Source organism: Chrysemys picta, chromosome 10 (assembly GCF_011386835.1).
Source record: "Chrysemys picta bellii isolate R12L10 chromosome 10, ASM1138683v2, whole genome shotgun sequence".
Taxonomy (NCBI): domain Eukaryota; kingdom Metazoa; phylum Chordata; order Testudines; family Emydidae; genus Chrysemys; species Chrysemys picta.
The window spans coordinates 33,315,158-33,328,422 of record NC_088800.1 but is presented as its reverse complement, the minus strand read 5'-3'; the positions used below and the strand labels follow the sequence as shown (position 1 = coordinate 33,328,422).

Sequence of the window (13,265 nt, the reverse complement as noted above, 5' to 3'; positions counted from 1 at the left end):
CTGAAGGCCATGGAACAGGGTTGCCTGAGCACTAGTAGGAGAAGAGACGGTGCAGGAAGAAGAGGAGGAGTTGTGGGGAATGGGGACTGGCTAGACAAGGAGAGGAGAGGATCGGTGTGTAAAAGAGGAGGGCTGGGGAGAAGCATTGAGGGGAGACTAGAACTGGCTGGGAAATGGGTCTGGAAGAGGGGCAAGAAGCCCCTGGAGACGGGAAAGACTGGGATGAGGAAGGGACAAGACTGGGACAGGTTCAAAGGGACTGGGCAAAAGGGGTCACAGTTGCTGGCAACAGGGGAGAAAAGAGCGTTCTTATTAGCGCATGCTCCTCTCCAGAGCCTGGAACTGAACCGAGTATTCCACTGTCTCACATTCCTCTGCTGTCAGCAAATATCCATGAAACTCAATGGAGACTGTGTCATCCTTCTCTAGTGATGGCTCAGGTAGAGAATGATGGCCTACCACTGCTGTTAGTTATTCCGTTAGCTCAAGAGTCAATAGTTGGTATGATGGATCTAAAGCTTCCAGCCCTGTTGATGAACCACATGGATGTCAATATAACTCTATGTGATGGAATTAGTTTTTTCAGGTTTTTTTTTTTTTTAAATCTAGCAAATTACACACACACAAAAAAAATCCACCCTGAGCTGCTTTGTAAGGCTCACATTCATTCATAACTCTCCCTCACCTACAAATCTCTCATACTTGCCTTTAAGTTTACAAATAAGCCAACTAATAATGATTAATAGAGGAGATGTATATATTTAAAAATAAATCAAATGAAAGTCATAGGGTCTGACCAATCTTCACCCTGACGACTTGCCTGGTACATTGTATCTTTCTCCCATCCTTCATCGTTTTCAAAACTGTTAGTGCTTTGGGGCAGGGTTGGTTTCCTTCTGTATGCCTGAACACATACAGGGAGTTAATGTAATATAAATGATAGTAAAAGGATATGACAGAGTGCTGAGTCTGGAGTACCTAAAGTGCAGCTACATCATGGCTGAACTGCTGTATGAACAAGGAGTAGGTGCGCCACCTGCAGTCATAAAAGCTGCCATTCTGTGTCCCTACAATCTTCAGTGAAAATGGGTTTAGATTTCATGGTGGAAGATGAATTCTGATTATTTTCCACAAAAGCTGCTATAGGGTCAAAAGAAATTTTCCGTGTTTGTAGATGGATCCTCTATATAATGACCATTTGACAGGGCTTTGGAGCGGAGCCCGGAACTGGAGCGTGGAGCAGCTCCAGAGCAGTGGAGCTGCAGGTTTTTGCTTGGAGCTGGAGTAGAGCCAGAACACAGCTCCAAAGCCCTGTCCTTAGTTGGTGCCTAATCTGGGCTCATGAGTTTAAAATTTGGTTCTAAGCAGTAACCATGCAGAGCCACATAGAGTGTGATGCCAAGGTGTGATCTGGAACCATAAATGAAATACTGTGAGATGGTATGTCTGAAATATGTTTTGTCCCATATTATTCATACATTTGTCCTTGACCTCCTTGAAATATGCAATTCATGTATCTGCATTAGAGGGGGCAACCAGTGAGGTGATCACCCTCTGTCTTTGCAGAAGGGACTTTGTTTACAGAATCTGACCCCATTGGTTTGACACAAACAATACCACCACAATCAGCAAGTGATGAGCTGAGCTGCTGAAATTGACAGGCTGCCTTAGCACATGGACACCTCAAGGAGCTCGCCCTCTCTGCAGGGGAGTGGAATGACTGTCCTGCCCCTGCCCGTGAGCTCTCTGCTAGCTCAGGATGTGGGGGTCCTACGCTCTGAACACCCCTCACACTGCTGCAGCCTTGCCTCCGCTCCAAGCCTAGCATGACCAGATGTCCCAATTTTCTAGGGACAGTCCCGATTTTGGGGTCTTTCTCTTATATAGGCTCCTATTACCTCCACAACCCCGTCCTGATTTTTCACATTTGCTATCCGGTCACCCTATCCAAGCCCCACAAACCTACCTGCCTGAGGGAGTGAGGTGTGGGGGCCCCACTCCTTCAGGTCAGGGCAGGAGACCCTAACCCTCCCTGGAGGGTCTCGCTCCCGTTTCGCTACCTTGGGTGTACTGAGCATGCTCAGTCGAACTGAGCATGCTCAGTAACCTTCGTTGTAGCCACTGCCCTCTCTCTACCCTTACTTCTACTTACGCTTTGCTGCCTCCTCTTTGGGGGGGTTTAAAAGGATTAAGGGGGGCAAATCGCAGCGGGGGGCTGTAAGGGTCTGAGCAGGGGGCAGAATTTTATTGGCCTGGGGGGTTCAAGCTACTGTAGCTAGCGGCAGAAGAGGGGCTGAAGGGCAAAAATCGGTGGTGGGGGGTGAGAGCCGGGGTTAAGCGGGGGGGGGGGGGGAGACACTAGGGTTACCATATTTTGTGCCTCCAAATGGAGGACACTCCACGGCCCCGCCCCCAGCCCCGCCCCCAGCCCCGCCCAACCCCGCCCCCTCCCCTGCTTCCCGCGAATATTTGATTCGCGGGAAGCCTGAAGCAGGTAAGGGGGGTGTGAGGGGAGGAGGCGCGGCCCAGGCTGGCCCCCCGGCGTTTCCAGCCTGGGTCAGCTCGGGCCCTGGGGTGCCGGCCCCGGCCGACCACCCCCGGCCCGCCCAGCACTGCCGGCCCCCGGCGGCCCGGCGCACCCCCCCGGCTCCCGGCCCCCCGCGGGCCCGGCTCCCCGCCGGCCCAGCTGACCGGCTCCCCGCGGGCCCGGCTGACCCGGCTCCCCGCGGGCCCGGCTAACCCGGCTCCCCGCCGGCCCGGCGGACCCGGCTCCCCGCCGGCCCGGCTCCCCGCGGGCCCGGCCGACCCGGCTCCCCGCGGGCCCGGCTCCCCGCGGGCCCGGCCGACCCAGCTCCCCGCGGGCCCGGCCGACCCGGCTCCCCGCCGGCCCGGCTCCCCGCCGGCCCGGCCGACCCGGCTCCCCGCGGGCCCGGCTCCCCGCGGGCCCGGCCGACCCGGCTCCCCGCCGGCCCGGCTCCCCGCCGGCCCGGCTGACCGGCTCCCCGCGGGCCGGCTGACCTCCCGATTTTCCCGGACATGCCCGGCTTTTGGGGATTTCCCCCCGGACGGGGATTTGAGCCCCCAAAAGCCGGACATGTCCGGGAAAATCCGGACGTATGGTAACCCTACGGGTGGGGGTGTGGGGTCTGGGAGGGATTAGGGTACAGGAGGGGATTCCGACCTGGGGCAGGGGGTTGGGGTGCCGGGTGTGAGGTCTGGGAGGGAATTTGGGTGTGGGAGGGGGTTCCAACCTGGGGCAGGGTTTCTGGGTGCGAGCTCCAGCCAGGCGGCACTTACCTCAGCCAGCTCCTGATCAATGGCACACGGGTGCTAATGCAGGCTCCTGACCCCTGGTCTCCCTCCGCTGGCAGGCTCTGAGCAAGGCCTGCGCCGAGAACATGGATGACGAGCTCTCGATCCTGCTGACAGCACCCCCCAGCACAGACAAACTCCAGCACATCTTGGAGGTGAGCAGAATGGGGAGGGGCAGCAGGGGTTTTACCTTAGCCCTGGGGACTCCTAGAAAGAAGAGACTGGAAAATCCATGTTTCTATTGGATCCTTCCGAGTATGCATTCGTGATATAAACTCACTGGGTGACCTTGGGGTAACTCACTTCCCCCTTACGGCATCAGTCTTCTCCACTATCAAATCTACACTGGGGAAGAAGGACAGAAGCCCCGACAATCACCTTCACCTCTGGGTGTCTGGTCCTGGGAGCCAAAACCAACTGGACTATCTGCCCCATCTCCTAAACTGCCCTGTCTTTCCCTCCTAGGGCCTGGTCCTTAGTGCTCAACCTGGCCCCTTCCCAGCTTGTCCCTGACCTTTAAAGGACTCTCCAAGCCCCTCCCATGCCTGCTTCCCTTGGGGTCTCTCTCCTGGCTGAGCACAGGCTGCCCTTCTATCTCTCTGCAGGCCTGGGTCCTAATCACAGGCTGCGTCTTGTCACGTGACCCCCACACTTATTCCCTTCACCCTAGGGAGCTGCATCACCTGGGCCAGGTGCAGTTGAGCTCCAACCCCTTTCCTGGCCATCTCACCCTGGGACAGGTTGAAACTGGAAACCTGTGGGTAACAGTAACTGGTTGCTCGCAAAGGTGCTGAAGACACAATGGAAGAGGAAATCCTTTGGCCTGGATTGAAATTATTCCGACTGAAAGTGAATGAGAGAAAATAGGTCCAGAGTTCTCTTCCTAGCAGCAGAAAATGTAGCGATTGATAGAGGTTCAGGTCAGAAAGGACCATTATGTGCATCTAGTCGCCCCTCCTGTATAACTCAGGGCCTAGAATGTGACCAAGTGGTTCCTTCAGCCAACCATAGCATGGGACTGAGCCAGAGCATGTCTTTTGGAATGACATCCACATGCAGGAGAGCCAGCTGGCTACCAGAAAATCTCTCTTCTGCAGTGACGTGGGGTTAAGGGACACGGGGGAAAAGACATGGAGGCTGTGACTAAACTTAGAGCAGCAAGGCCAGGAAAACCAGGGTTAGGTCCCAGGCCTGGCTATCAGATCTACTGTTTTCTATTCCTGGCTTTGGGACCATGAGCGAGTCTCTGCACCGCTGGGTGCCTCGGTTTCCCCAGCTATCAAATGGAGCTAATCAAGGTTTTGTTTGTTCTCCCCATTTTACAGGGTGGGAAACCGAGACACAGTTGGGACCTGTCTACACTACAGGTCTGTCGTGCGTTTGTAATCTGCTGACCCCCACATGTTGTTCAGAGCCTATGGACAACACAGCTCCTAAAGGTACGTTTGTTCTGTGCTTATCCCCTATGTACCAGCAGGGCTGGACAGCATTTCTCACTGTGATGTGGGGAGCAGGTCCTGGGTACTAAGGGTCTGAAGAAGCTCTCAAGGACTAATTTTTTAAAATAATTGTTATCAATGAATTGGGAGAAAACATACAATCACTGCGGATAAGATTGGGGGGTGACAAAATACAGGCAGAGTGGTAATTCCTGATGGGGAGAGGGCAGTGATACAGAGCGATCTGGCTCATTCGGCCAGCTGGACCCATTCAAAGAAAACAAGTTTGAGCAGAGCCCAATGCAAGGTCCTATGCGTGGCAACAAGGCACGCCGGCCACACCTCCAGAATGGGGACGTGTATCCAGGAAAGCAGTGACTCTGAAAAGGATTTAGGGGCCAGAGTGGAGAAGCCACTCAACATGAGCTCCCAGTGTGATGCTGTGGTGAACAGGGCTAAAGCCATCATTAGACGAAGGAGCAGAGCCGTGAGTAGGATAGGGAGGTGACACAGCAGCAGTGAGACTGCTATTGGAATACTGCCTCCAGTGTTGGTGTCCTCCTTTGAAAAAGATGGTCCTAGAAATTGGAGCTGGGGCAGCAAAGAGCCACCAAATGTTCTGAGGGCTGGAGAAAAATGCCTTCTAGTGAGCTATTGAAAGAGCTCAACCTGTTTAGCTTATCAAAAGAAGATTGAAGGGGACTTCATTGAAGTGTTGATGTGCCTTAATGGAGAGAAAATACTGGGGATTAAAGGGCTCTCTAGTCTAGCAGAGAAAGGCAGAACAAGACCCAATGGCTGGAAGGTGAAAAGAGACAAATTCCTATGACAAATAAGGCACAAATATTCAACAGCGAGGATGATTGAACACAGGAAGAAGCTACCAAGGAAAGTGGTGGATTCTCCATCTCTTGATGTCATTAATAAAGACTAGATGCCTTTCCGGAATGTGTTTGCCCCAAAAGTAGCTATTGTGATAGACAGGAGGCCTGTGATATGCAGGGGGTCAGATTAGATGCTCTAACTGTCTCTTCTGGCCATAAAGTCTACTCATTTCTGAGAAACCGAGTGTAGCATTGGGAGCAGCTTGTGATGTTTTACTGTCTAGCCGGCTTGCTTCCTAGAATGAACACTCATTGAGCGGGGTGATCCCCAGAGAGTAGCTCAAACCTCCAAAGTGTCTGCCCTGTGGCAGGACATTAACACTGCAGGGGAGGGGTGGGTGTGGCAGTGACATCACAAAGGCCTTTTGCAGGACCTCGGCCTATTGGCCAAAGGTGCAGGGGAGGTGGTGACCTCACAGAGGGATGCTGACATCAGCCAGGCAGGACAGGGGCGCAGGGCCAAGGAAACCTCAGAGACCCCTGTGGCTTTGCTTCAGCAAGTCTCCTCTCGAGATCTCTCTTTGAGGTCTGAGAGAGTATTTGGGTTCGTGTATGTGAGCACCAGGAGGAACCTCTTTTGAGTTTTCTCCTTTCTTTTTCCTGATTTCATTAGAAATCTGACGTCCCTGTTTAGAAGGTAAGAGCCTCCGAGAGGTTTGGAACCTGTTCAGTCTGCTGCATCTGGCTCCAGCTGAATTTTAGGCATGGAAAACACTAGCTTAAGGTGGCCAAATTTTATTCCCCACCTGGGATTTTGTCCCTTAGAATCTCTGGGGACATTAAGGTTTGTCCTTTTTCTTTTACCTTTTCCTCTATCCCTCCCTCCTTTCTTTTCATCTCTTACTTCTTTTGTCCTTTCCCTGTTCCCCTCCCACCACCAGGAGGGGTGTGTGTGTGTCATGGGGGTTGCTCTACAACTCCCATTGTGGGAGGTCCACCGAAAAATGTGGGGCTGAAATAGTGCTCAGACAGTGATCCCCAGCGGTGACCTGGGCCATCCTTTGGGCTCTCTGGTGAGAACCCTCATCCTCCCGCCCCTCGGTCTCTACCCTGATTGGCTGAGCAGGGGGTTATTGACAGGGAGGAGACTCAGGTCCCTGTTGTTTTCTTTTAAGACCAAGTAAATAGTCATAACCAGTCATATGTTCGACAAATTTTGCTGCGTCTCTGCAGTTCATTATTTTCTCTAACATTCCAGTTCTCCTAAAATACTTGCTGAATAATTACTATGAACTCTTGCTGGTCTGGAACTCACTTGAGAGCACTTTATTCAGGTCATTCAATGTCTGAAATTCAAGATCCGATGGTTAGTTTGAAAATCAGGGCTCTTGGGTCCTATTCCCAACTCTGCCACGGACTGGCTGTGTGACCTAAGACAAGTCAATTCTCCTTTCTCAGCCTCAGCTTCTCCCTCTTTCAAGTAGGGATAACAATCCGCCCTATTTACCTCCCGGCAGGTGGAGAATGGGGATCTATTGGAGAGTGTCACTAGGAGCAGTGCATAAGATGAGGTGTCCTATCCTGTTTACTCAGATCAGATTAGGACATAATAGAATGGCTGAAATAGTCTATTTTATTTGTATTTTATTATGTTGCAATTGTTAAAAGCAGCACCTACTTAGCTCAGACTGAAACATCTTATCTAATTTTTGAGATCTAAGTATCTCCTCTTTGTGTAGCTCAAACCTCCAAAGTGTCTGCCCTGTGGCAGGACATTAACACTGCAGGGGAGGAGTGGGTATGGCAGTGACATCACAAAGGCCTTTTGCAGGACCTCAGCCTATTGGTCAAAGGTGCTGGGGAGGTGGTGATCTCACAGAGAGATGCTGACATCAGCCAGGCAGGACAGGGGCGCAGGGCCAGGGAAACCTCAGAGTCCCCTGTAGCTTTGCTTCAGCAAGTCTCCTTCTCGAGGTCTCTCTTTGAGGACTGAGAGAGTATTTAGGTTCATGTACATGAGCGCCAGGAGGAACCTCTTTTGAGTTTTCTCTTTTCTTTTTCCTGATTTTACTAGAAAACAGACGTCCCTGTTTAGAAGGTAAGAGCCTCCGAGAGGTTTGGAACCTGTTCAGTCTGATGCATCTGGCGCCAGCTGAATTCTAGGCATGGAAAACACTAGCTTAAGGTGGTCGAATTTTATTCCTCACCTGGGATTTTGTCCCTTAGAATCACTGGGGACATTAGGGTTTGTTCTTTTTGTTTTACCTTTTCCTCCATCCCTTCCTCCTTTCTCTTCATCTCTTAAGTCTTCTGTCCTTTCCTCTGTTCCCCTCCCACCACCAGGAGGACTCTGTGTGTGTGTCGTGGGGGGTGCTCTGCAGTGGGAACAGGGACAATTCTCCAACTTTGGGCAGTCGAGAGCCTGGGTGAGATAAGGGGCGTTAAAGCCCTTTGTGAAGGAGAAAGGGGAGTTTCACGGTGTTGAGCACCAAGGAATTCTAAACTTTGCTAAAACATCTAGTCTGCAGAAACCAGAAATGGTTGGGGCCACATTGTAACCATTGTCTTTTTTAAGCCCATTGAGGGATGTGAGTCCCACCCTTTTAGGTATCTGGGGTGCTGGGAGAAGAGAAGAGGTGCCTGTCTCCATTTTATGGCCTCAACAAACTCAGTGCTGTGCCCCAGTTCTCGTCAGAGATCCCTGAAAAAGAACGTCTTCCCATCCATTAACATACCTGGAAAGATACTGGAACCCCTTATTAAACAATCAGTTTGTCAGCACCTACAGGACAATTTGGTTCTTAGGACTAGTGAGCATGGACTTGTCAAGAACAAATCATTCCAAACCAATCCTAGCTCCTTCTTTGGCAGGGTTACGGGCCTAGTGAAGTAAACAGTAGATGTGATCCATCTTGGTGTTAATAAGGACATTCTCACAAACAAACTAGGGAGATGTGGTCTAGATGCAATTAGTATAATATGTGTGCACAGATGGTTGCAAGCCCGTACTCCAACAGCCCAGAACCAAACACTCCTTCTCCTGGGCAGTGCGCTCCGACCTCTAATGGTCAGATGCTGCTTAGCACTGTCAGAGCAGCTTTTGCTGGGGGATTCTCCCAGCACTTTCCAATAGTGGGAAAGTATGAAATCCCCATTTGACTGCTGGGGACAGAGCCTAGAGCGGGGAGCAACTTACCCAAAGTCCCACAGGTCAATAGGAAACTCAGGCGCAGGGCTGGGAGTCACTGCCCCTCCCACTCCCAGGTCACCGCCCAAGGGTGGCTCCTCTGGCAGAGGTGCGGGGAAGGGTCACTCTCTCCTGGCTGGGCTGTTCTTTTCACTCCAGTAACATTGCAACGGCTTTGGGGAGAGGCTCACTCCCAGGATCAGATACAGGAGGGGCAGCAGGGTCCAGGGAACAGGGGCTATTCCTGCCCTGCCACTGTCTGTCTGAGAAACCTTGGCCTTGTCATTCCCTGGCTCGGTGCCTCAGTTTCCATTCTCGCCAGCCTGTGCCTATTTCCCTGCAGTTTCACCTGCGTGTTGGTGCCAGTCCCATCCCCGCACTGCACAGTCTAATACCGGCTCCTCTCTCTTGCCAGCACTATGACACCTGCCGTGGAGCCAGAGCTGGAGACCCACCTCCTCCGAGCTGCCCTGCACGCCGTCTTCACCCTGGGCATGGAGAAGGACACCACCCAAGTGCAGGTAGATCATGCTAAAGTCATGGATTGAAGAGCCAGCTGTCATCCTGCCATGAGTCCTTGCTAATTGCCTGCAGTGGGATGTGAATGAGAGAGGCCAGGATATGTGTTTGGGGGTCTCACCAGTGTTTCCCAGAGACCCCACTTCCCATCCTGTGGCAGGTGTAGCCCCACTTTCCCTAACTCTGACCCATGGCTCTCCCTTGCTTTCAGGATCTGCCTAGGGTCTTGCCAGACCTCCTGGATGCCATGCTGGGGAACCTGCTGGCAGAGTCCCCAGACACCGACAGGCTCCAGTACATCTTGGAGGTGAGCCCGATGAGAGAGGTGGGGACAATTTTACCTTCACTCTTAGATCCATTTTCCAGTCTGTCCTCCTAGCCGGGCCCCAAGTGGGCATCCTTGGTCAGGGCAGTCAGTGCAATGCCTCCTTTCCCCACAGCACATTAACTACTAGATCGTGTCCACGGTGCCGCGAGAGAGAGCCAGGGCCGTTAAGAGCAGCACTGCCCTGCTCAGATTCACCATCACCCTCCCTGAGTTTGACGTAAGTGACCTCTGACCCCAGCTTCCTGACTCCAGGCGTAGGTGATCTGGCTCCGACGGGCTGTAGGATCTGCTGCTGCAGGGGCTGTGGGTTAGGAGTGTTCCTCTTGGGGAGGCAGAGTCAGAGCAGAGAGTGAGCCTGGCTTGAGTCAAGTTCTTCTTGTCCTAGTTAAGTGGTGACTCTGGGCTTTTAAGGGGACTGTGCTCCAGGTTCATGCCTCCCTGTCATCCTGGAGCAGCTGGGGAAGCAAGTCCTCATGGAGGGCCCTGCAGAGGGGCTGAGGGGAAGGAGAGTCCTGGCCCGGGGGGGACTGGGAGCTGACAGGAAAATGCTGATGGAGTCCCCTCTCCCTCTCCCGTCCATTAGAACTCAGCGGAATTCCCCAGGATGGGTCACCACATGGCACAGCTAGCTCTGTCCGTCAGTGACCCAGCCAAGGACATCAGCCGGCAGGCCAGGGAGGGGGTTTACCGGCTCTACCAGCTGCTGCTGCACCAGAGGAGTAAGGAACCCAGCTGGGAAATGGCACCCGCTAGAAGAGTGAGACTGGGACCCCAGCCAATTTCTCTCAGATTGACCCCGGCTGGAGGATGAGTCTCTCTATCTCTTTCTGTGTTCCACACCACGCCCTGCAATTCTGTTGGGCCGGGCACGCAGCGAGGACTCTGCCCACTGTGCAGCCACCAATGGGATTGGAAGGACACAAGCCCTGCAACCAGAAGGACAAATGTGTGTGTGTGTGTCTCTCTCCCTGTCACCTACTCCCTCCTGGGGGAAACCCAGCAGCTGATGGGGGACAAGGTGAGCAGCTGCATTAGACTCAGGAGATTGGGGCGCGGCCCAGGCCTCATTCCCATCCTGTGGCCATTCGCTGGCCTGGCACAAGAAGCCTGGTGGGGAATGAAAGGGAGAGCAGGTGCTCCTGGGAAGGGAGATGAATTCACCTCCATGAGCAGGAGCGAGCCAGCTTGTCCCCGGAGCAGCTCCAGCCAGCTCTTTAGCCAGGCTAATTAATGACAAGCTTTGCCTCATCCCAGACTTATGTTCTTAGGACAGAGTGCTATCGCTCTTGGGAAGGGCAGGAGAGTCCCCCAAGTGCCCTCTGCGAGACTCTCCTGTCCCACAGGGCCGCACCCAATTCCTAGTGGTCTGGTGTCTGTGTAACCCGAGCCACCACCCAGAGTTGCTCCCATCACTGGCAGCCTGGGAGGCCAAGGACTGACGGGTGATGGCGTCTGACCAGGCAGGGCTGAGGCACATGGGCAGGGGACGCTTGCCCTGCTGCTGGCAAGGCTGGACCCGTTCTGGAGAGAACAGGAGGATTCAGTCAGCAGTAGGGTTACCATGTCTAATAAATAAAAAAAGAGGACCCTCCACGGGCCCTGGCCCCGCCCATTTTCCCACCCCTAGCCCCGCCCCAACTCCGCTCCTTCCCCGCCCTAACTCCGCCCCCTCCTCCCTCCCACTCCCAGCCATGGGGAGAGGGCTGCCACAGCGCTACCGGCTTCACGGTTTGCCGTGCAGCCCCCAGACCCTGCGCCCCCGGCCGGCACTTCCCCAGCGCAGCTGGAGCACGGGAGGGGAAGCGCCCACCCGGTAGCGCTGGCTCGTGCAGCTCGGCTCTTAAAGTCTGAGAGGGGAGGAGCGGAGCAGCTCAGCTGGAGCCCGGGAAGGGAAGTGCCTGGCCGGCGGCTCGGGGTCTGGAGGAAGGGGGGGTGCTGCCCGAAGCTAGTAGCACTGGCTCGGGCAGCTCGGCTCTTAAAGTCTGAGAGGGGAGGAGCGGAGCAGAGCAGCCGCGGGAGAGGAAGTACCCGGCCAGCATTTTCCCGGACATGTTTGGCTTTTCGGCAATTCCCCCCGGATGGGGGTTTGATTGCCGAAAAGCAGGACATGTCCGGGAAAAAACGGACGTATGGTAACCCTAGTCAGCAGGGGCTGCCGATCCGTCCCATTCACCAGGGCTGCCATCCTGCGGCTTCAGCATTAGTGGCTGGGGTGACTTGGGGAAAGGTCTCAACCTCCCCACATCCCACTTCACTGCTGCCAGAATCCCTCCTGCCCCCCCCCCCGCTACAGTCCCCTCCCTACCCAACCTGCATGGGGCTGGAGGAGAGGGGTCTGAGAACTTGAGCTGTGGATTGGAGGTGGAACAGCTGTCAGGGGCACTGAGGGGGAAGTGGCAGGAGCTCCCCGTACAAGGAAGGGGGTTGCCACTGGAGGTCACTAGGAAGGACAACAAGACTCCATCCTGGGGGTCAGGAGGGGAAATCCATCCCTCAGAGGTGGGCAGAGGCTGGGTGGAAATGCTGCTGGTTCCAGGGGCCGTTAATCCCCCCTGATTCCTCCGAGGCGTCTGAGTCTCAGACAGGTTCTCATTCCCTTGCAGCAGGAGGACGTCACGGCCAATGTGATGCGCCAGCTCCGTATCATGCGGCACTTGCGCCAGGTGCCCGAGGAGCTGCAGGGCCTGTGCCTCCCAGGACACCAGCAACTCCCGCTCTCTGCTGCAGGTACTGCTCTGGCTCTCTGTAAATGGGGAGCTAGTGGAAGGGGAAATGGAGCCCCCTGGCACTCACAGAAACCCTCTCCCCTCTCTGTGGAGCAGGGTCCTTTCCTCTGCCCCCAAATTCCTTCATCTGGGACAGGAGCTCTTTCCCTCACACCCATTCCCCTCCCCTCTTTCCTTGATCTACCCCCATCCCATTCCCCCTGCGCCCAGGCAGAGCTCTGCCTGCCCCATATGGTGCAGAAAGGCCTGTGATATGTAGGGGATCAGATTAGGTGCTCTAACTGTCTCTTCTGCCCATAAATTCTACTCATTTCTGAGAAACCGAGTGTAGCATTGGGAGCAGCCTCTGCTGTTTTACTGTCTAGCCGGCTTGCTTCCTAGAATGAACACTCATTGAGTGGGGTGATCCACAGAGAGTAGCTCAAACCTCCAAAGGGTCTGGCCTGTGGCAGGACATTAGCACTGCAGGGGATGGGTGGGTGTGACAGTGACATCACAAAGGCCTTTTGCAGGACCTCCGCCTATTGGTCAAAGGTGGTGACCTCACAGAGAGATGCTGACATCAGCCAGGCAGGACAGGGGCTCAGGACCAGGGAAACCTCTGAGTCCCCTGTAGCTTTCCTTCAGCAAGTCTCCTTCTCGAGGTCTCTCTTTGAGGACTGAGAGAGTATTAGGGGTCACGTACGTGAGCGCCAGGAGGAACCTCTTTTGAGTTTTCTCCTTTCTTTTTCCTGATTTTACTAGAAAACTGACGTCCCTGTTTAGAAGGTAAGAGCCTCCGAGAGGTTTGGAACTTGTTCAGTCTGATCCATCTGTTCCACAAGTCCTTCAGTCCAATCCACTTCCCTAACTAATTTCCTTAATTTTTTAAAGTTAGCCCTTTTGAAAAAAAAAACCCTAGTCACAGATCTATTTTTGTTTACCCTTCCA

At 54.0% G+C, this 13,265-nt stretch overlaps 1 protein-coding gene across 9 annotated transcripts in view; it reads left to right on the top strand.

The window, feature by feature from the left end:
- LOC103307299 (uncharacterized) overlaps positions 1-11,746 on the top strand; it is a 33,480-nt gene extending 21,734 nt beyond the window's left edge. For 2 of the 9 annotated variants that reach the window (XM_065559532.1, XM_065559531.1), the window contains 5 exons: positions 3,372-3,467; positions 4,638-4,751; positions 9,178-9,283; positions 9,493-9,588; positions 10,193-11,698. In XM_065559532.1, coding sequence (XP_065415604.1) covers positions 9,182-9,283; positions 9,493-9,588; positions 10,193-10,420 — 426 coding nt within the window. In that variant the 5' untranslated portion in view covers positions 3,372-3,467; positions 4,638-4,751; positions 9,178-9,181 and the 3' untranslated portion in view covers positions 10,421-11,698. Of the gene's footprint in view, positions 1-3,371; positions 3,468-4,637; positions 4,752-9,177 lie in introns of all 9 variants that reach the window. The other 7 variants (XR_010591065.1, XR_010591062.1, XR_010591066.1 and 4 more) reach the window with 5 other exon arrangements.
- Positions 11,747-13,265: the final 1,519 nt, after the last annotated feature.